Here is a 24,280-nt window from a genome sequence, read left to right as displayed (position 1 = left end):
GATGAAGGATAGATTGGTGAAGGATAGATGTATGGATGGAAGAATAAAAGGGTGGACAGATGAAGGATGGATGAAAGGGTGGATGGATGATGGATGGATGTGTGAAAAGGTGGGGGAATGAATGATGGATAGATGGATGAAAGGGTGGGTGGATGGATGGATGAAAGGGTGGATAGGTGAAGGATGGATGAAAGGGTGGATGGATGATGGATGGATGTGTGAAAAGGTGGGGGAATGAATGATGGGTAGATGGATGAAAGGGTGGGTGGATGGATGAAAGGGTGGATAGCTGAAGGATGGATGGGAGGATGGGAGGATGAAAGGGTGGGTGGATGAAGGATGGGAAGATGAAAGGGTGGATGGATGTATGAATGGATAAAAGGTTGCATGAATGAATGATGGATGGATGTGTGAAAAGGTGGGTGGATGAATGATGGGTGGATGGAAGGAAGGGTGGATGGGTAAAGGATGGATGTGTGGATGGAAGGATGAAAGGGTGGATGGATGAAGGATGGATGTATGGAGGGAAGGATGAAAGGGTGGATGGATGAAGGATAGATTGGTGAAGGATAGATGTATGGATGGAAGAATGAAAGGTTGGACGGAAGGATGGATGGATGAAAGGGTGGATGAATGATAGATGGATGTGTAAAAAGATGGGTGGATGAATGAAGGGTGAATGGATGGAGGAAAGGGTGGATGGATGAATGATGGATGTATGGATGGAAGGATGAAAGGGTGGATGGATGAAGGATAGATTGGTGAAGGATAGATGTATGGATGGAAGAATGAAAGGGTGGACGGATGAAGGATGGATGGATGAAAGGGTGGATGGATGAATGATGGATGGATATGTAACAAGATGGGTGGATGAATGATGGGTGAATGGATGGATGAATGGGTGGATGTATGGATGGGAGGATGAAAGGGTGGATGGATGGATGAAGGATGGATGTATGGATGGATGGGAGGATGAAAGGGTGGATGGATGTATGGATGGATAAAAGGCTGCATGGATGGATGTGTGAAAAGGTGGGGGGATGAATGATGGGTGGATGGATGGGTGGGTGGGTGGATGGATGTATGGATCAAAGGGTGGATGGATATATGGATGGGAGGATGAAAGGGTGGATGGATGAAGGATGGGTGGATGGAAGGAAGGGTGGATGGGTGAATGGATGGATGATGGATGTATGGATGGATGGATGTGTGAAAAGGTGGGTGGAAGAATGATGAGTGGATGGATGAATGAAAGGGTGGATGGATGAATGATGGATGTATGGATGGAAGTATGAAAGAGTGGATGGATGAAGGATAGATTGGTGAAGGATAGATGTATTAATGGAAGAATGAAAGGGTGGACAGATGAAGGATGGATGGATAAATGATGGATGGATGTGTGAAAAGGTGGGGGGATGAATGATGGGTAGATGGATGGATGAAAGGGTGGGTGGATGGATAGATGGATGAAAGGGTGGATAGGTGAAGTATGGATGGATGTATGGATGGGAGGATGAAAGGGTGGGTGGATGAAGGATGGGAAGATGAAAGGGTGGATGGATGTATGAATGGATAAAAGGTTGCATGAATGAATGATGGATGAATGTGTGAAAAGGTGGGTGGATGGAAGGAAGGGTGGATGGGTAAAGGATGGATGTGTGGATGGAAGGATGAAAGGGTGGATGGATGGATGTGTGGATGGATGTGTGAAAGTGTGGGTGGATGAATGATGGAGGGATGTGATGAGGTCTAACAGGCGCATTTATGGTTGTCAAAAGTTGATGATGAGGAGTACCAGTTTCTAGAAACATTTGTCGGAAGGGGGTCCTTACGCCTAAAAAGGTTTTACAAGGGGGTCCCGGCATCAAAAAGTTTGAAGACCTCTGCTGTAGAGGGACAGACAGCACCTCCATCAGTGATGCCAAGGAGGACCACCACACATTCGACTCCGATGCCCTAAAACAGCCCATGGGATCCCAATCAACCCACCACCAGAACCAAGGCAGCCAAGCTACATAGAGGAGAGCACAACCCCTGCAACAGACAACACAGCAGGAAGCACCCACAAACAGGGCTGGCTCCCAACACTTCACCGACCCGCAAATGGCAACCCAGTGCCAGGTGTCTAAATGGCAAAAGGAGGTGGCCGAACAGGTACGGGTGGGGTCTGAACCCATGGAAGAAGAACTAGATCACATACGTGGGTGTCTCATTCCCTTCATAGACCACTACACCCCACAAAGGAGACCCACACTGCGACAGAGACACATGCATTTGCACATTAGCTGTACTGAACCATGCCCAGAGTCCTGCTATTATCAGTCACATACCCACACTGGACCTGTGTACGATGGCACAGCCCACACCCCTTACGTATTTCATGGGTGATTGTAGGAAAGACTAGGGGTCTCAGGAAGCTTGTTAAAGAAGGAGTTTATTGAAACACGTCTGGAGCAAGTCCAGTCCAAACAGTTAATGCCCACATCATTCCAAGCAACGCATAACTTACATATTCAAAAGATGCAGTGGCATGTGCACAAAACAGAAAGCGACTGACACGAGATAACACGGGTCAAACCACGTGCCATCTCGTGTCAGAGACAGTATACAACACACCTCCCTTCCTGTAAATGAAAAAAAAACCAATAAAAAAAAAAACAACATAACAATAACATTTTAAACAATAAAGCCTATACAGTTCAAAAAATCTTAGTTCATGACAAAATCCTTGTATCTTTCAGGGAGGCGGTGAGACCTGGGACAATTTTTTGAAGGTACCATAAGAAGAATGGGTGTAACATCACTAAGGGTGACATTCTCACTCAAAAGACTCCCAGAAGAAATTCCTACATTCCCAGGACCCCCATTGTCAGATTCAAAGTAAAAAAAACATTACTATCATCATTTGACACAACAGCATCCTTTCCTTTAAATAAAACACTGCTGCCATCATTTGACACAACAGTATCTTTGCCTTTAAATATGGAAACTCTGTTCAAATTCCAAACAATCCCATCATCAATTCTAACAGCATGCTTGAAAACCTCAATGACTTCTTTGGGACGTGACCAAATTTGACCCCCTTTCAAAACACCTTCCTTTCTTTTAATACGAACAAAATCACCAACAGAAATGACGCATTTACTCACTGACCCCTGCTTTACCTCCATCCTTTTCTTCATCTTATCTTTATATGCGCTAACTCTGTTTCGAACCAAATCATAATCTACCTTTGAAAAACCACAATGGTCACTCAAACTTCTTTTCAGCCCACCACGGAGTCAACCGAGTACTGGGTTTCCGACCCCTTAAAAGTTCAAACGGACTAATCAAAGTGACAGAGTTGGGAGATGTTCTATAAGACAGTAACATAGACTGAAGAGCATTATGCCAGTTCAAGTTACCTTTAACAGAAAGTTGGATAGCCTCCTTCACAACTCTGTTGAATCTTTCAACCTGGCCATTGGCTTCAGGATGGAACACAGCAATTTTGTTGTGAGTAATCCCACATTTAGTGATAAAACATTGAAAATCCTTGCTAGTGAATTGTGGTCCATTGTCAGTCACTAACTCTTCTGGAATTGCTTCTCTACAAAATGCATCATCTAAAAACTCTACCACATTTCTGGTTGTTATCTCTCTAACCATTTTTACCTCTGGCCATTTTGAGAAATAATCTATCAAAACCATGCCAAATCTCTCATGTTCAGGTAAGACAGAAAATGGACCAATAAAATCAAGACCTAACTTCCGCCAAGGACCGAAAGGACATTCCACAGGACAAGGTTCAGGACGCAAAGGGACAGCAGACTTATCACTGTTGGCGCATTCTGAACATTTTTGAACATAGTGTTCCACACAACCATCTACTCCTGGCCACCAAAAAAAGTCTTTTATTCGTCTCCTAGTAAACGAGATTCCTAAATGTCCCTCATGAGCAATGCCAATGATAGTGACTCTCAAGGAAAAGGGAGGAATAAATTTATCACCTCTCATGAGAACCCCATTTTCGATTGCCAACTCATCCTGAACTTTAGCATAACTCATCATCTCGCCTGAAAACTTCCTTTGTTCTGGCCATCCTTGTAAAATGTAATTTTTACTTCAGTTAATTCAATGCTCTTCTCCATTTCTCTTGCCCAGGACTCCTTACTCAAATCAAATTTCTCCCCATACACCAACATAATGTCTTGGGAAGTGAAAGCTACTTCACACTCATCATCATCACAGGGGACATCACAAGAAGTGTGCAATCTGGACATGCAATCAGCATGAATGTTAGTTTTCCCTTTTACATACACCATCTCAAAATGGAATGATTGTAGTCTAGAAGCCAATCTGGCAAGACGAGCTGATAAGGTTCGACCTCCACCCGGTGCCATCATGTAAATAAGGGGCTTATGGTCAGTCTTAATAGTGAATTTTGTTCCCCATAGAAAAGTTTTAAAATGTTCAGCTGCCCAAACTGACGCTAATAACTCTCTTTCAATAACTGAATAATGTTTTTCAGCATCCCTCAAAGCCCTTGAAGCATAGGCAATTATCCACTCTTTTCCGCAGTCATTTTGCATGAGCACAGCCCCTAACCCTGTGCTACTTGCGTCAACCATGATGGTACACTTTTTCCCAACAACAAAAGGTCTCAAACAAGGTGCATTCACAACAAAAGCTTTCAGATTTTGAAATGCTTCTGTCATTACATCAGACCATAAAAACCTTGCATTTTTTTTAAAAAGTGGTCTAAAGGAATCAACTTTAGAAGAGAAATTTGGAATAAATTTGGCATAAAATTCCATTAGTCCTAAGAAGGCTACCAATTGTTCTTTTGAAACAGGAACAGGAGCTTTAATAATGCTTTCAATGTGTTTTTGCTTAGGTCTAACCCCAGCACCACTTATGGAGTGTCCCAGGTATTCCACTTCTTTTTCTCTGATCTTACATTTGTCAAGACGAAGGGTAAGACCCTTAGAGGACAATGCAGATATAACTTTTCTTAGATTATCATCATGCTCCTCCACATTTTTTCCAAATACAAGAATATCATCTTGAAAGGCGATTGCCCCTGTCAACCCTTCAAGTGTCTCTTTCATTAGCCTTTGAAAAACGGAAGCGGCACTAGCCAATCCAAAAGGCATGCGTTTATATCTGAAAAGACCTTCTGGCGTAATAAAAGCTGTCAGATTTTTGGAATCATCATCCAGGACAACCTGATGATAAGCGCTTGCCAAATCTATGCACGAGAAAATCTCAGCACCTCCTAATGTTGAGACCATCTCATGAAGGTTCGGCAAGGGATGAGCATCCACCCAGATTGAATTATTTAAGCTGCGAAGATCTACACAGAGCCTCAATTCGCCGTTGGATTTAACCGAAATCACAATCGGTGAAACCCACGGCGAGGACTCAATGGGCTCAATAATGTCTTTGTCACACAAATCTTTGAGTAAAACTTTAAGCTTATCTCTATATGTAAGAGGGACGTTCCTGACTCTGTGCCGAACAGAAACAACACCATCATTGAGTTTAATAGTATGTTTAAAACCTAGATACTGACCAAGTTTCCCACTAAAAACATTTGAAAATTCAGATTTCAATTTATCAAGCATGAGATTTCGATCAGAATCGTTGGTATTTGCAACGGAGTAAACTGGAGGGTTGGCTCTTGGATCTATCTTAATACCCAATTGATCCTGGTGTAGCCATCCTAACAATGGCTGCCCAGACTTTGCGACATAGATCTTACCATATGTGGATTCACTGGCAAATGTGATTTTCCCCCAAAAATACCCTTCTAATTCAATTCTATGTCCAGTATAGCCCCCTGGAGAAATGTCGGATTCACCTCAGAAGATGAAAACGAGTGTCGCTAAAGTCGAATCTGTGGGAGTCCGCAGGTTCCAGTAGCTCCGCAAGTTAGAAATTGTTTGAAGTCGGGATCTCCTTTTTTTTAAAAAAATCCGTTGATGAAATCTTCTTCATAATCAAATGAAATTAGGAAATATAATGTCCTTTTCCCTCGTCGCCAGTGTAGGAAAGACTAGGGGTCTCAGGAAGCTTGTTAAAGAAGGAGTTTATTGAAACACGTCTGGAGCAAGTCCAGTCCAAACAGTTAATGCCCACATCATTCCAAGCAACGCATAACTTACATATTCGAAAGATGCAGTGGCATGTGCGCAAAACAGAAAGCGACTGACACGAGATAACACGGGTAAAACCACGTGCCATCTCGTGTCAGAGACAGTATACAACAGTGATGACCAAGCTACATGTCCAAGCTCTAACCCGCTGCCTGCAGTGACATGTCTTCGTCCGCTGTACACTACACAATGTAATGTCGTAGGGCCCAGGGCCCTCAGGCATACATCATGACCACACGGATACAAGTAGATAGTATGTAGAACTGGCTACGGGCACTTGAGCCCGGCCATTTTATTGGCAGGGTCACATGTACACTGATGCCTGTGCTGGATGTGTGTGGGGTGAGTGTAAGCCAGCCCTCAAGGAGTGGTTGGTGCTGGCAACAACTTGAACAGTGATCAATATCAAAACGGAAACGGAACACACCAGCATTACAGAAACTATAGTGAAGCATCATGGTGGTAGCCGGAGCCAGCACAGAGGATACCCAATAAGCAAACAGAAGTGATTTGCTGAGCACTGAGGTTGGGGTACTCGAGCTGAGTGTGCCGATGTGAATGAATTGTCTAGGAATGTGTCCCTTCAAGGAATACCTGATGCAGCTGCAGTGGAGTGTGTTACACCTGCTTCATCTTCCTCATCATTGTCCCAGGACTCCCACACTGCCTGAGGTGACACTGCTGTTGGCACACGCTGACGGTTGCAGCAAGAAAACGAGATAGCATTGACTGCCATCACGGAGGGCTGACCAGGAGACAGTGATTCTGAGTGGCCCATAGAGAAGTCTTGGCACACATTATGGAAGGCTCTCCTCTGTGAGAGAGAGGTGATTTCACCTAATGTTTGGGACCCACGTAAAAGCGCAACAGACCCAGGTCTGTCATATAAAAGAGCTGTAACACTTTTGATATTTGTTTGATTGCCCTTGTCCTGATGAGGCCAAAGAAGAATGTCTAATGCTGAAATGCGTCAGCGGCGACATCTACTAAGGAAGAGTCTTTTTCAAATTTATAAGGAGTGGTTTAATAACTCTTTAGTGAAGCAATAGAACTATGAGAAAATAATTCCCTTAGACTACCTCTGAGTGTATCACCCAGAATAAATGGGTGGACACTAGTATCATTTTTTCTGGGTATTGGCGTTGTACAGTTGAATGTATGGTTTTGTTTATATTGTTTCACATGTTATTATGTTAGTAATTATGTGTTGTCCATTGATTAGTGCCATTGTATATGTGTGTCTTTATCAATTTGATAATATGTGTGTGACGGAATAAAAACTGAAGAGAGGATAATTAAATGTGCTCTAGTCAAAATTCAAAAATAAAGTTTTATTATTTCCTCCATACCCATTTCCTTTTGTATATGACGGCATCCCTTACCCAGGTATAAGAGGGTGATTTGGGTATACCTCGTACATATATATTTGCGTAACCTCTCCACAGCACAAAACTCAATCAGTAACGTCCATGGGTTGCGGTGCACTGAGTTAGTGGCACCTGGAGTGCTGAGCAGGGTATCAGGCAGATGATAGCATCCACAACAGGTTTGAGCAACTCAGTCAGTCTGCCAGTATGATTGTTGCAATTCTGACAGTTGGTGGTTGGAGGCTGTCCTGGCGGTGGTAGTATGTGCCACCTGCAGTGACGAGACGTCTGGGCCGGTCAGGACTGGAATAGATGTGTGCGCCCTGGAGGACCACAGTTGAGGCCGGAGGCAGCGGACTGTGAAGGGCCACAGACAAATGGTGTTGATGACCCAAGGCCATTGTCTCAGAGGCCATCCAATATCTCAGAGGACAGGGTCCCTGACTTGACCAGCACAGAGTTAGTGGCCCTAGCTGCACTTCGGCCAGCACAGGCACACAGCCACCACCACTGGACGGTGACTTGCTGGGCACTAAGGTAGGGCCATGTGGACTGAGCGGGTCCTCATCGATGTCCAAGGTGAATGTGGCAGAGGGTTGCAGGGGACTGTGAAATGCTACAACCGTGTTTTCAACACCAATTCGGTATAAGCTACATAAGGATGAAAACTACTCCTAGTCTTTAGACTCAGGCTCCACCAAAGTTCGACCAGAGTGTTCATGAATGTCGGGGAACAGACTTAGTGGCACCAGGTCCGAGAGGGGATGCAGTCTGTGATGCTGCCGGTACCATGATATGAACTTGGCCATTGCTAAATCAAGACTAAGTCCCAACTGTGTGACCTACTCAAACGCAGTGTAGGCCGGAGGCAGCGGTCAGCAGTGGCTCACAGCCACGTGTTGGTGGCTTGCGATGCACATAGTCAGTGACACAAGGGCAGTTGTCGGTATTGTTTGATCACCTCCATAACGATGATCCTTTTGTCCTCCTGACTGAAACGCGCCTTCCTCTTACACCTCTCCTTGCATGCAATGATATATACTCTGCCACTGAAAAATCATTACTCAGTTCCAAATAAGTGAACTACTCGAGCTTAGTGTGGCCCGAGGACAGTAATCCACGTGGGCCCACAGACACGTGTGGTTGTAATGCTATGCACAGACTTCGTGGCACCACATCGAAGGGAGCATAGTGACATAAAAATCTGCCATAAATAATGTTCTCTGCCATAGTGTAATCAAGACTCAGTTCCAAATGTGTGACCTAATAGTCCGCTGTGTATGCCCGTAGAGTACGTCAACGAGAAAGGAGTACTGCGGGCCTGTGTCGCGGAGGCCGTGATGGTCTGAGGAGGTTACCAAGGCCGCAGGCCTCTGGCTTGAAGATTGCACCGGAATGGGGTGGGCCTTCTCTGACACACCCCAGTGTCGGCAGGTGGGGATTGAGGCCTGGATATGCAGGGGTGGGCAAGACTGGTTCAGGGACCAGCGTCCCAGGGTGCAACAGGTGCTCAGATTCACAGGCAGCCCCGCTCACTGCGACGGCATCAGGCGGGGTGAGAGGCACCACCCTGGAAGAGACGTTGGGCATTCCAGAAGGGAACCACGCCCAGAGTTACGAACCTTTCATTCACACCCCTATGCTTGCCTGGCGTACGCCTGTCCAGCCCACTCCGCTCACGCTTATGGGGGGACGTAACAAGCTACATTTCCACGATATTCCCCACTGGCTGGGGTGATATGGTTGCGTCCACTGTCCACTATACTCCAAACACCAGCGGTTTGTGTTGACTTGGATATGTTGTGGTTCGCATACTGCAGTCTGACCAGCACATCCACGCCACACTTGGCATTATGTACATTCTCATTCATAGCTCACTTGCCTCCTTCGCACATGCCTGGCTGGTCCCCACCTCTTCCCACATTCTGCTATTGTGTGGCTGAGGTGCCATGCTGTTGATGGCTAATGTACATGGCTGGTCCAGGTTCCCACGGTAAGTTGTGCTGTCGTGTCTGGAGGGTGTGCATGTTGTTTGGCATGTTATATGTGAAGTTGTGACGAGTGCATTGCCAGTTTTGTGAGTCGCATGAGTGTGGATTTGAGGTGTGTGGTGATTTCATTTGGTATTTGCCAACGAGCAGTGCATTTCCGTGGGTGCCATCCTGGTAGCGCAGGTTTATGATGGACTGTCGGAAGATTTAGGGATCATGCACACTGCCTGGGTGATTGGCGACGACGTTGGTGGAGATTCCCCGGTGGTACAATATTGCCTGGACATTGGTGGAATACGTGCGCTTTTTGTTGCGGTTATCGTGTGCAGTGTTGCCAGGGGGCACAAGTAGGACTTGTGTGCAGTCAATTGCCCCCTGACATGTGTGGGAAACCAGCTGTGGCGTAGATGCCTTGCTTGGTCCCTGGCTGTTCCTGCAGAGTGTGGGGGAAGTACAGATAGTGGGGTACCAAGCTGATGGTGTCATCCATGACCGTTGTGAGAGACTTGGATTGGGCTGTCTGTCTGACTCCTCTGACTCAGGTGGTTGTTGGTTGGAGGATACCAGAGGCCAACACTTGCAGCATGGCCAGCAGCTTTGTCTGAGGTGGGATGTTGGTTGTCCGCTGTGTTGGTACCGTCAGCCTGTGGACAATGGTGGTCAGGATGCAGAAGATGGTTGTCCCTTTGGCATGTAGTGGGCAATGACATTCTCTGGTGTTGGGTCTGCGAGGTTGGTGCAATTTCTGAGGGCCGCTGTCTTTGTCTGCGCTGCCTTAGTGTTGGTCTGGGGGGTGGGTGTGTACTGAGGGTGGTGGCGTGGGTGTTGTGGCCCTGTTGGGGATCCGTGCTGCATGATCGTTGGCTCCATGGCATCTATTGCCCTTCAGGTGTGGCTCTGGGCTGGGCTCCCTTTTGTGGTGCAGGCTGTCGTCCGACTTTACACCAGGTCAGAGCAGGTGTTAATTTCCTGCTGCTAACGCGCCTTATCGGATTTTGAGGGATCTTATCGCCTACCTGGCTGGTCTTAGAGAATGTTGCCGAATGGTGTTGTCGCAGCTTTTTGCACGGGAACGCCTACTCTGCATCTCATTAGCGATAATTGAGGGGGTCATCTGTGGTGATGTTTCTTACAGCTGCTATCACAGATAAATTGATGACATGGGCTGTAAACACCAGCTTGTGAATGGGCGATAAATTCTTTGCCACTTTGGCTGCGATAAAGTGCCATTAACTCGGCAATAGGTCCTTGAGAATATGCCCCAGGGTGTAGAACATGTGTGAAACCAGGCCTTCGATGAGGACTTGTTAAAATCTTGAAGGAAAATAAAAAGAATTTGAAACTATAAAACGATATTCCTACTTGAAAACTGTAAAACTGTGGACCAGCAGGAAAATAAAGAACATTTACAAATCCAAATGATTACAATATTATGTGACAAAAATGGAAATAAATGTAAGAACACGAAACATTAATCTTAAGAGATTTCTAACACGCAAAAAACAACCCAAACTAAAATAATACAATTAGTTATGCTCACCAGGTTCTGGCATTGTCCATGCTTCACATTTGAAATGCTCGCTTGGATCAGAAGGCAGTCCCATTCCAGCCAGATTACTGGCCACAATTTTGAATTCATACCATGACCCTTCACACAGATCCTGGACCTATTTAGGAAAATATAGTAGAAAAAGCAGAATGATTTTTATTGATTCTATACACAAGGTGAAGCATATAGCTATGATTTAATTAAGCATTGTTTTGATATACTGAAAGATATTTCAAACACACTTTTTCTCATTTGGCAAGATGACTCGGTAAGGTTGGTGCTCACTGCTGTCTTTTGGAGCTCTATCAAATTATTATTGCAACGATGTAGAAAGGAGTTTTGCACCAGAATTTTCTAGAACTTGGGTGCAGATTCATTAAAATCTCATGCACTTTAGTGCAGCATCCTAAGATGTAGTGCTGTGTTGCATTTAAGGGAGAAAGCAGGACAGAGCCATTTTTACTAAGATGCCAATGTTACTCCCTTTTAAGCGCTGGTGGTAATTCTGAACCTATGAACCATGCGCATAACAATGCACTATAATACAAAAGTGTCTGCCTGAGTCTAGCATTCGTTTTGTACTAAAAAGGTACCCATACAGTACAAAATTCTAGGCTTAAACTTACTTTTAAACTTTTCCCACTTTGTATGTCTGCTGTACAGTATGGCACACATGTAACGTTAGAACCATTTGGAGAAAACAAAACATTTCTATGTCTTTGCACCTACATCGAGAAGACATATTTTTGGATCTATGCCCCAGTCTACAAATATACGCTGATGAGTCATTGCACTCCCAACGGGATGCCTTCTTGATGCAAAGTACTACAACTTCAGAAATTAAACTTGCAACCCACAATTTTCCTACTAATATAGGAATGTAGGATATTTCTGAAATGGTCGTCCTAACTTTTTGTCTATTGTCAGTGTTTTTTGTAGTACACTAGGAAAATGCTAACCACGACCCCAGTGTCTGTGCTCTCTCCTCTAAATTACCTTGGTAAGTTTTTTGTACACCCCACAATTGGCATATTGGCAATTGGCACCCTGTGAGTCCCTAATAGATTGTGCTAAGATACCCAGGGCATTGGTGCACCAGAGGTCTCTTATGGGCTGTAGCATGTATTATCCCACCCATGGGAGCCCATGCAAACTATGGGTCCAATTCACAAAACTAACTTAAGACAAAATACTAAACTTACTACCATTTTGGTATTCACAGAAGGCACTTACTCATTTTGTTATTCACAGAAGTCACTTACTCATTTTGGTATTCATAGAAGGCACTTACTCATTGCTGAGTAAGTGCCTTCTGTGAATACCAAAATGAGTAAGTGCCTTCTGGGAATCCCAAAATGAGTACATGGTCGTAAGTTTAGGATTTTGTTTTAAGTTAGTTCTGTGAATCAGGCCCAACGTCTACAGGCCTGCAGTTGCTGCCTCTGTGAAATGGTGCATGTACCTTCCATTGCAGATATAAAGTTTACCTTATATCCCAGTCATTGCACTTAGACCATATAAGTCACCCCTAAGGTAGGACCTTCAGCCCAATGGCAGGGTGCATACCTCTAAGTGTGAGGGTACCCCTGCCTAAGCAGAGTAACCCCTACAAGCTCCAGATTCCGTTCGCTGGGGTTTGTAAGTGCAGGGACGCCACTTAATGTATGTAGTATACACTGGTCAACACAAGATGTCCAACTGTGTAATGGCTTCACCAAACCTCGTCATGTTTGGTATCAAACATGTTGGAATCATGTAACCACAGCGATTACAGTGTTATTTGATGGATACGACGTACTGGGGGGCTCCTTAGAGGCGCCCTCATGTTATGTTATGCTATTGAAAATTTCTGAAGTGCACGTACACCATCAGTTCTCTTGTTGCTGGGTTATTGAAGTCACCGGTTTAGAAATTTCCTCTCTAACTGTAAGCTTGAGTAAAAAGCCAAGTCTTCAGCTTTTTTTCTAAAGCACATATGATCTGTTTCTAGTCTTAAAATGGTGGGCAGGGAATTCCAGAATTGGGGTCCATGTATTGAGAAACGCGACCCTCCTGTCCGTTTGTGTCTGAATCTAGGAACCACCAATAGATTCATATGCATAGGTCCTAGGGTGCGCTGTGGGGAGTATACGTAAATTTTGGAGGATATGTACTTGGGACCTGTGCCATGTAAAGCTTTGGCCAAGATGTATCCTGTTTTGAACATGGATCCCTGCTCCACTGGAAGCAAGTGGAGCTCCTTCAGCAACGGCCTAATGTGACCTCATCTGCCCTTTTGGTAGATGATTCTAGTGACTTGATTTTGTATCAGCTGCAGATAGTATTTCATTTTGTTCCCTCCTTTCATAAAGCAGTTGCTCCCGCTTTGGCACCACACCATTCAAAGGACAGGGCGGTGACCCCCCATCCAGCTTATCCCCCTTGAGGTGCCTAGAGCTCCACCAGTTGGCCACTTGAATCTGCCATTTTAAAAATAATGATACGCAGAGGACCTGGGAGCATCTGACTGGCCAGTCCACCATAGTAGTCCCTGACCCACCTCCCAGATAGGTGGATCACTGCAGAAGCTGTCAATCCCCCTTCCTGGGTTACTTCAGGGCTCTCCTGCGGGTGGGACCCTAGATTTGTCTGGACACAGACTTCTCTGCAATATTCATCTGCAAGACTCTTTTTCTTCTGGACACTGGATGCTGCTTCTGAAATTGGCTGGGACTGAAGACAAGACTGCATCTAGTAGGAGAGCTTCTACTGTGACTTTGTCCCCATACTTTGTAAAAACTCTGAAACCTTCATGGCTGTGTGTCCTTGAGACTTACAAGCACTCCAAGTGCATCAAGGACAGCAAGAGTGAAAGAGTCACTCCTTGCAACCACAGGCACCTCAATGGCAACACAGGTGGTGCTTTTTGTGGCTCTCTAGAAGTCTGGCCTTTCCTCTGTGTAACTTGGAAGACTGTATTCTCTTGCTAGAGCTTCCAGAACCAAGCCCCTGTGCTCCGCGTCTGTTTACTGTTGCCAAGGCATATTGGCTCTCTAGGTCTTTGAGTTCCATGAATCCCCAGCCTTAAGCATCATGCAGCTGCAAAAGTGATGTCCTTACTGCATCTCTTGCGACGTGGGCCTCCATCTCCGGTGTGCTGCTGAGGTCTCCCTGTGACTCTCTGTGCCTGCTGCCATTAGGTCCCTACGGGGTCATTATCAATTCCTGCTAGGGCTCCTGCTTGCTGAATAATGGCTCTAACTTACATATGGTGGGTGAGTTCCATGGGCTGTGCTGGTTCCCATTTCTGCATTTTCATCCTGCAATACATCTGTTGCATTGCCAAGGTCTTTTGGTGGTTCTGCTGGCCACTGACTCTCTTGCTATTCATCAACAGGCATGAGACAGCTTGTGGATGGCTCTTAAGCTCCTGCAGAAATGCCTGCACTCCACAGCTGACACTTTATGGTCGCCAGCCTACAGTGAAGTATCCCCCAGAAGGGTTGGCATTGTACCCTTTCACCTCCTGAACAATTCTGGGTGGCTTGGACTCTGTCTCCTCTCTCCCTAGGTACTCCTCATTTGTAATCAATGCTTTGTTTGTTGATTCCCCCCATTGAATCGAACCGATGGTTCCAACACCGCTTCACACCTATGCACCTGGGATTCCCTGGTGTAGATATCCTGCGTCTCTGGGTATCCACAGGTGAGGTTGCTCTCCAACCTCCTTTGTTCCAATAGGTTTTCTTGGGGTCCTCTCGGAAGGGTCCAGAATCTGAATAAACCTAACAGTGAGTTCCCTTATGTTACCCTATGGACACTGACCCAGGGTATCATCTCTGCACTTGGGTGCCTTGGGAATCCTACCAACTTACCTTTGGTGGTTCCGTGCTTTCTCTGTTCTATAGATCCTTCGGTGGTAGTCTCGATTAGGCACCCTGTTTGCATTCCATTTTTTAGTGTATGTTTTTTATGTGCTTACTCATCTGTTTTATGGTATATTTGGTTGTGTATTCATATCTCTGGGTAGGAAATATACCCACATAGTTTAGTGATTGGTGTTATAATAAATATCACGTTATTTTTCTAACACTTGTGTGGTTCATTTCTCAGTGATCAGCACTGACTGACTCATGTATTAATTTCACCCGCTTTACACCATCTTGGATAAGTCTTAGCTGCTCTCCACAGCTACACCTTGAGAACTTTGGTTATCAGGGACCACTTTCACTATCACTTGCCTGAACTCAGTGCGAGGTACATCATAAATAGGTGAACACCATATTCTGAGGCAGCCTCCTAGAATTGTCTGTGATATATACAATAGTGGCTTCTGAGTTTTTAAATAGATGTGGGATGCCAACAGGTGCTAAGGCAGGGAATCTCTCCCGACAAAGAAATGTAGTAAAAGTAGGAGTCAACTGTTGCATTTTACCACAAATATTCCTGAGAAATTATTTTAAAAGGTATAGGCTTTGGAGAGTTTCAAAAGAGCACACATTTCAATTCTTTATAGTCTACAGTGTGAGACCAGATTTTTCCAGTGGTATTTGGGAAGGTGTGCAACCCAAGGATAATTTTCAAACAATATATAAAACACCATATCTCAAACTAATTGGCAAAATAACCAAATGCTAAATAACTGGATAAATGATTTGACACTGCCTACTATATATAAAACATGTAAAGGCGTCTTCCTTCTAATTAGCATTTTCTGTTTCTATCCCTTCTAAGTAGTCTGTTTGTCACATAGCATGAAGCAGAATGTATGAGTAAGCGAAAGGAGGAGAACATTTTAAAAATGAACTGATGTCACAGTCTCAGTGATCCATTGGGTTAAATAGATGTTATATGTTTATAAAGGGGTCTAGACTGATTTTATAGATTCAGGAAATGAACAGCAGCACCACATAAACAGGTCATGAAATACTTCCAAACGCAACATGCAATTTCTACCACACTATCAAGGAAGTCTTCTCTGAAGCCGAGTGTATTTTAACATAAAATTAGTTGTACGTGTTCTACAAAATATTATGAGATAAAACCCACATAATTTATCCACATAATATATTTCATCCCAAAAATGTTAGTGTATCATTTAATTTTCTAAACATACATTTTATTAAAACAAAAAAACAAACTAGTTTTGTCTTCAGTTTATCAGGTGCTCAACAGATATAACATTACCCACATTTCATATTAAGTTAATAAACTTGTATATTCCCAAATGTGAAGTTCTCATTTTCATTATCCCAGTCATTGTTATGATGTTCTTAAGTACTAGGTGAGAGAAATCGCCATCGCATGCCACAATGACTCATCACACACTTCCAATATCATAATGTCATCCACTTCCTCCCATATCCCGGGCATGCAATGGTATGCCCATTGTCATGTTCCAGACTATCCATTTTGTGGCCGTATTTGTCTTATGACAATCTTTCTGTCATATGGCCTTTCACCTCCTATACAGCCCTGCCATAATATACCCCTGTTCCCCAAGAGTCTGTGATGTCATTGTGTTATTGTTTCTTTCCTATTAAATCAATCACGTGCCCTTTCCTCAAATACAAGCCATGTCTTGGCATATCCATTTCCCCATAGGCCATTCAAGCCAGGTTGCACCCTGATCTTTTTTATTTGTTGGATCATAGGCTTCAATGCTCTAAATATAGTTATCTGTGGTTTGGTTTGGTTTGGTCTCCTCCCTTCTGTGTTTGGGTGCTAAAAACTATTCCCTAGGGCAGCACCAGGACCTCTTTAGGATTCTGTTGTCCACTCGATTCTCATATGCTCTTTTCATCAATATGTGATTTAATTAGTCTGCTTTTTTAAAGTAGTCACACCTGTAGGTACAGCATCTTGATATCGTGCAGATTTGCTCATAAGGGAGATTATCCTTGAGTGCCTGAGGATGATCGCTCCAGCATTCATTGTGAGCATTCCGAAATCAGAAGAGCCCTAATCGCCCTCCGCCGCCCGGATTTTTACAGGCGCCGCCCTTCCCACCCGCTGGTCAGATTTACTCCACGATCAGCTATCGACCTTTGAGCGACCGCATGGACCTCGGCCACCCACGCGCCTCCGCTTGGGTGACACTCACTGAATCAATCGACAACCCTGTCCTGATGACGATCCCGACTAACGGGGATCGAAACGCCGTCGACTCCACAGCATAATTATATGACGCATATTACGTTTTGTGCTCCTGTTTAAATTTATGCAATCTTGTTTTAAGTGACTACAACTTGATTTTGTGGAGCCATTATTGATATATAACTTGTGTTTATGCGCTGATCACGCTGTTCACTTTAGCACTTGCACCTTCACAATCACTAATTGTATATATCACTACGCACCAAGTACCACTGGGTTGTCACATGATCTGTTCTGTACAGTGCTGTTTAACTGTATTGCCATGTGAAAGACCTCTTCCTGTTTCTATTGGTGAATAATACCGCCTTTTTTTTCAAAAAAATCTAGTGACTCCTTGTTCCTTATTCTTGTAATGCAAACTGCATACATTGTTAAAATTGCCTTTGCATGATACCTGTTGGGAAATTGTTCTTGTTTACACGATACACCCATCCCAACGTGGTCTATGGGTTTCCTCCTGTTGCTTTTATACATGAGGATGATCGCTGTCATACATAAGTAGAGAATTAGTACCTGGAGGTTTCTCATATAATGTATATTGCCGCTGTGGAAAGGCATCCAGTCTTTGCTGTGGGGGCCTGTTGTGGGCCCCCAGGGTGAAGGGGGGTGGGGGTGCACATGGGGGGTACCTATGGTACCCCCCTGCATTTGCATGCACAAAGCGGCAGGCATAGCGTGGTGCCTGCCGCTTTGTGAATGCAAATGCAAAATATGCATTTTTAACATTGCTGTGGGTGCTGCTTAAAGCACCGCCCGCTGCAATGTTAAAAATGCATAATGCGTCCGCCAGTGTGGCACGGCGGGACCCCCGCACATATCGCGGGTGGTCCCGTTTCCTGCAAGGATGGCGGGCAGACAAAGTCCGCCCACCTTCTTAATGGAGCCCAAAGTCTTGATCACAGGAACCAAAGGATACAAATTGAGGTCCGTTTTCAAACTGTAACACAAAGAACGTGATTTTGTGATTTATGTTGTACATTGTTTGTGCAATCTATTGATTATTGGTAAACAAATGTAAATGATTTAACATAGGACTTTCAAAAAACAAGAATCGTATTAGCTGGAAAGTAGAAGGGACACCACTGGTCAAGCATTTTGTGGATATGAATCACAGTGCAGACTACATATGGTGGTAAGTGCTGGAAGTGGTCAAAATGGACAGTTGTGGTGGAGCTCTGGCAACCAAACTGAATCAGCAGGAGTGTAGATGGATGGACAAGCTAAATAATATAGTGAATGGACTAAATTATGTAAATGACCACCTTTGACTTTCTCTGTCAAACTGATGTGCCCTCATTGGTATATGGAAGATGCCTGATTTTGAACTCTGTTATCACCTTTAAAAATAGTTAACAAGATGGCGGCCGCAGCAGTGGCCGTGTGAGGTGCTCGGACCGATGCTCCGTTTGACCCCTCAGTAAACCCTCAACTTTCCTCTGACTTTCCCGTATCTGTAGTGAAACACTTCCGAGGCAACAGCAATCCACAGGTGGGGTAGCACGGGCACTTACCGTGTAATCCAAGACTTGACGGCTTCCTGCACTGGCGTTCTACGGCGGTTGGTGAGCCGGTTACTCGTCACACTGACCGGCTCACTGGAAAACCTGTAACGGGCTGCAGCTGCGGCGGCTCCAGTCTATCGGGACGCGGCTGTTCTACACGGAGAGAGCCCGGCTCAGCACGCCGAGCAGCATTGGAATTTTGCCGCGGTGGTTCGCGAAGTGTCTGAGGGGAGATCAAGAGCCCGTGAACGGTTTTGACATGACTGTTCTCTGCAGCCCGTACTTCGCAGTTAGAATTGAGACATTTGCAGCCATTAGATCCATCAACAATGGCAAGGGGCAGAGGAGCTGCAAGAAATCGTGGAGGAACAACTGTGCCTACACCCGTGAGTGCTCCCGCTGAGGGGACTGCAATAGCTGTGGCAGTGGAACAGGAGGCTACTGGGGGTGGCGAAGGTGGCATCTCTGGGAACTCTGGGAACATCCTCCCGGATAATACTATAATTGGTGATAGGAGCCGTAAAGTATTAAATTACCTGACATGCCGAGCTCAAAAGGGCAGAACGAGTATCAGGCTCAGAAGGGTGGCCAAAATCTGCCACCCCAAGATGCTATATTGAAACAACGAGTAGTTCCGGTAATATTTAATAAAAAAGGGACTAAAGCCAAGTCCGGTGTAAATGTGGAGCCTCAGAATGCTCAAAATGTTCAAAAAGCTCAAGTGACGACGGTCGATCAGCATGTGCCGCTGATGGCTGAGAGTGTGAGCCTCTCTGTTGAACACCCAATGCAAGCGGCTCCAGTGGAGCAAACAGGCGGAGTAACGGGAGAGAACTCGGTAGGCCAACATCCACTGGATAATGATGCAGCTATAATGGGCGAACTAGGCAATACAGAAGCTACTAACTGCCAAGCAACTGATCTTGGTAGCGAGTCTGAGTATGCTGGCTCAGATGGTAAGTTCTATTCCATGACAGATCTGACAATGGCATCTGATAAAGAAAACAATGAAGACAGTCTTAGTAATCCGGGTGATTGGGGGGGGCACCCCTGTTGAAGAAGACCAGGAAGATCAGGATGAACTTGAATATACATTCTCTCATGGAACTGTAAGGAGAGCTGCAGAGACGGAAGCAATTGTAGGGCTTGATCAAGGCTCATCAGTGGCCCAGCTTAACTTGGATGAGGAGAATTTTGAGGAGGAATCAATCACTCTAGGAATGGTTTATAAGAGTATAATGGCGCATTGGAACGAAACCAGAGCTGAGGGCTTGCGCACACAAGGAGCAGTGAGAAAGCTCCAGAATACAGTTAGAAGTTTGGTGAAAACAGGTCACTACACGGGTGGTAGAAGTCGAAGAATGCATTTCCTCAGCAGAAGATACTTTGGTTAAACAACAGTCAGATATCGAGAGTCTGCAAAAATCCAAGTCAGATGTGGACTGGAAGCTCACAGATTTAGAGAACCAGGCGAGGCGCAACAACCTGTGCGTACTAGGTATTGCGGAAGGAAAGGAGGGCACAGACCCACGTAAATTTATCATCCAGCTATTCAAAGAAGCTTCCCCTGAACTTAATACCTGGAACTGGGACATTGAAGTCATCAGGGCACACAGGTTCCCATTTGCGATAAGGCAACGGCGTAACAAACAAAATGTATATCCTAGGGCAATCTTAATTTGCCTCAATAACTATCTATTGAGAGAGGCATTATATGACTTGGCCCGCCCTGAGCGAAAACGGAAAGGTGCTGGATGTGAATTTTTTGTCCGCTCAGATTTCTGCCCTTGGACGGTGCATGAGCGATGGCAGCTGCGGAAGTTAATTGCACCCTTTCAAGCAAAGGGCGCTCAATGCTTTCTGCTTAATCCGGAAAAATTGAAGACGATCTGTAAAGGCCAAACTCGATATTTTACTTCTTCCTCAGAGGCACAGCTCTATTTAAAAGAAATGGATGAACATTCAAAAAGTCCAAATTTGAGTACTACAAAAAATAGTTAATGGGAATTTGTGTTAAAATTGAGCTGGCTGTAGTAATATTTGAATTATATTGTTGGATTGTTGGGTTGTATATGCAACGGGAATGTAATGTGATGACATAGATATACCATAGGGGCTCCCTCTCTCCCATAGATTTATTCCTCTATTTTCTCTAAAATGTTCTTCTTTTGTTTTTTTGAACGCTTTTTGTTTTAGGGAGAATATTTACTGTTGAGACATGTAAAGATATACAAAGATATGCAAAGTGGAACAGAGTCTCTAATTTATAGAATGCCTGATGTAAGGCTTACGTATGGGAGGAGAGGGGAGAGAGTCAGAGGGTGGGAGTCTGGGGGGTCAAACACAGGGGCATGGGTGTAGGCACATCCACATCGCAGAGGACATGGTCCTTAAGCCTCGTTGTGGGTGGTGGAGGCGTGGTGGGAAGGTGAAGGGTGGGGGGGGCACAAGAATGGGGGGTATTGGGAGGGAAATGGGTAGAAAAAAGAAAATAATACATGAAGTAAGGTTGGGAAAGAGTTTTTTTGATAGAGCAGTTAGTAATGTCGTTTTGCTTAAATTGGGGATAAATGGGAAAAAAGAAAAAAATCAGATTAGGCTAGATGGCAGGCAGGGGGATTAGGGTAGGCACGTTGAATGTGAGGGCGTTGAACTCATTGGAGAAACAACAACGGGTTGCACAGGAATTACAAGCTCTTCAATGTGATATAGTATGTCTGCAAGAGACTCATATAGTATGGTCAAAGACACAATTATTAGAAGAACTTGGATTTAATTTAACTACCTGTACTAAATATTCCGGTGCTGCAAAAGGTGTAGCAATTCCTGCTAAAAAACACATAGCCAATACGGGTAGGATATTGTCCGATGGGTTAGGTCGATGGGCAATCGCAGAATGTCTTGTGGGTCATATTAAATTTACGATTTGTGTAGTATATGGTGTAAACTTAGACGAAGCAATGACTCTGGAGTATCTGAATGTCGAATTAGCAACGTGGCCCACACCATTGATCCTATGTGGGGACTTTAATATAAACTTAGCACCGAATATTCTAAACAACGAACAGTCAAGGTACATTGGCAGGAAGCCACGTGTGTTTAAAGCATTACAGGCATTAACGGGTGATCATGGGCTGGTGGACGTGTGGGCTTTTTTAAGGGGGGGTGCACCTGGATATACTTTTTTCTCTTTTCCCCACCGGACGCTTGTCCGATTAGATGATTTTTTTACTACTCAATCATTGTTAAATCAGGCAACGATACAAGTATATCCTAGAATCACCTCGGATCATGGGCCAGTAGTTCTCTATTGCAAGTATTATATCAATTATCCGGCCAGGAGCCTTCTCTTTCGCTCGTAAACTATTAGTGGAACAGCAATTCATCGATCATATGAAACAATGGATAATATTTTTTTTAATATCAATCGAGGGAGTAGTAGCGTGGGAGTAGTGTGGGACTGTTTCAAAGCCGCCTTTCGTGGAGCGGTACTGAGATTCGGTTTATATAATCGAAAAAAGCAGGCAGCCAATACTAAAAAATGATATCAGGACTTGATTACAGCTGAGGAAGTTCTCATGCAAAGTATACAGGCTGGGACAGATCCAACAGATCAGGTTACAGCAGTGGCACGACTAAAGGCAAGGCTAAATTTGACTTGGCTAAAGAGGCAGCAAAAAAGTTTTTTATTAAGAAGCAAATTCATTATGAGTACGGCGAGGCAAGTGGCAGATGCCTCGCCCAAAAAGTGAGATCAAGGGAGTCTGCCCAGCGCATAGACGAAGTACTAGTTGTGAATGGCGATTCTGTTAAGGATGATCAGGGTATTTTGGAGGTATTTAGACAGTTTTAGGAGATCTTATATCAAAATGATGCATATGATGAGGCAGCGGCTGCCATTCTGATCACTAAATACTGTACCCGAGATCTCTCGGTGGATGAGATGGAATTAATGGAGGCTCCTATCTCACTAGAAGAACTTGAAAAGGCAGTAAATGGGTTAGCATTAGGGAAGGCGGCAGGGCCAAATAAGCTGCCGTTGGAAATATATAAAACCTTCTTCCCTGTTTCAAAGACTGATCTTTTGTTAACAATGTTAGAGGCACAGAACAGCGCAGCCCCTAAAACATGGAACGAGGCGTCTATAGTAGTGTTTCACAAAAAGGGCAAGCTGGCGAATATTCCTGGATCATGTAGGCCTATCTTGCTTTTAAATGCAGATGGGAAAATATATTCAAACATCTTAGCCAACAGACTCTCTGTAGTTATTTCAGGATTATTATCAATAACACAGCATGGGTTTATCCCTCAACACGGCACAACAAACCACGTTAATCATGTGATTACCTTTCTTGACTATGTGAAAGTCACTCGGGAACCATTTTGTTTAATCTTGCTAGATGCTGAGAAGGCTTTTGACCGCGTTACATGGCGCTTTTTATGGGATGTGATGAGGAGTCAAGGCTTTGGACCACAGTTCATAAAATCATTGCAGTCATTGTATTACCGACCTGTCGCTCGTATTAATACTATGGGACTCGAGTCGGCTGAGGTAGAAATTAACAGAGGTACTAGGCAAGGTTGCCCTTGCTCTGCTCTCTTATTTTCTTTATATATCGAACCTTTTTTAAAGATGCTCGAATCTAGCGCGTATATACCTCCTTTTCTTATACAGTCCTATCAATTTAAGGTATTAGCATATGCAGATGACGTGGCTGTGGTCACGCCGAATCCAGCTGCAGCAATGCTAGCAATCGAACAACTGGCCACAGCTTTTGGTAGGTCATCTGAATATAAGCTGAATTCTGCCAAGACTCAGCTGCTAAGTACAAATATTCCGAATTATACTGATCCAAGGCTCTGTCAAGAAGTTGTATACCTGGGGGTTAAATTACGAACATGTACAACCACTCTGGTTAAAGCAAACTGGGATCAGCTTTTGGTTGGTGCAAAGAAACAATTAGAGCGTGCCAAATGTTTACATCTCTCCCTAGTGGGGCGATGTAATCTATCAAAAATGATGATACTTCCACAAATCTTATATTTTTTCCGCTGTATACCCATGGAGGTTCCTAAAGCTAGCTTGGCACAACTACAAGCAACCTGTATGAGTTTCATGTGGTCAGGGCTAAAAGCACGACGGGCTAGGCATTTTATGATATTGCCAAAAGAGCTAGGAGGATTCTCGGTACCAGATTTTCCATTCGATTATTATGCATGTAGGCTACAAGGGTTGGGCATTTTGCTGATAGGGGCAGCACCGGAGCAGTTGGCAGAGCACCCCTCGATATACCAAATGCTACTGGGTGTAAAAGCAAAAAAATCCCTATTCCTGTATCTGGAATGGAGCTATTACAAGAGAACACGGTTTAAGACTTTAGAAGCGGCGTATAAGGCGTGGCGAGCAGTTAGGGATATGTTTGGTTTTGAGAAAATTTCATATTACACACCGTTGGTATCGCCAATATTTCTACTAGTTGATCTATGGGATAGAGTGGTGTATAATTGGAGGGGGAGAGGAATAAGAGTGGTGGGAGATTTGTATTCTGATGGTTCTTTTAAATCTTTTGAACAATTACGGACACAATATCAGCTCCCC

At 44.4% G+C, this 24,280-nt stretch overlaps 1 protein-coding gene across 1 annotated transcript in view; it reads right to left on the bottom strand.

Annotated features, from left to right (window-relative positions):
* MYOM2 (myomesin 2) overlaps positions 1-24,280 on the bottom strand; it is a 731,038-nt gene that overhangs the window by 239,591 nt on the left and 467,167 nt on the right. Inside the window, exon 19 of the mRNA XM_086926415.1 lies at positions 11,036-11,162. Coding sequence (XP_086782541.1) covers positions 11,036-11,162 — 127 coding nt within the window. The remainder of the gene's footprint in view (positions 1-11,035; positions 11,163-24,280) is intronic.

This window comes from Lissotriton vulgaris, chromosome 6 (assembly GCF_964263255.1).
Source record: "Lissotriton vulgaris chromosome 6, aLisVul1.2, whole genome shotgun sequence".
Taxonomy (NCBI): Eukaryota; Metazoa; Chordata; class Amphibia; order Caudata; family Salamandridae; genus Lissotriton; species Lissotriton vulgaris.
The sequence above is the reverse complement of the archived record's forward strand: the minus strand, read 5'-3'. Positions and strand labels throughout refer to the sequence as shown.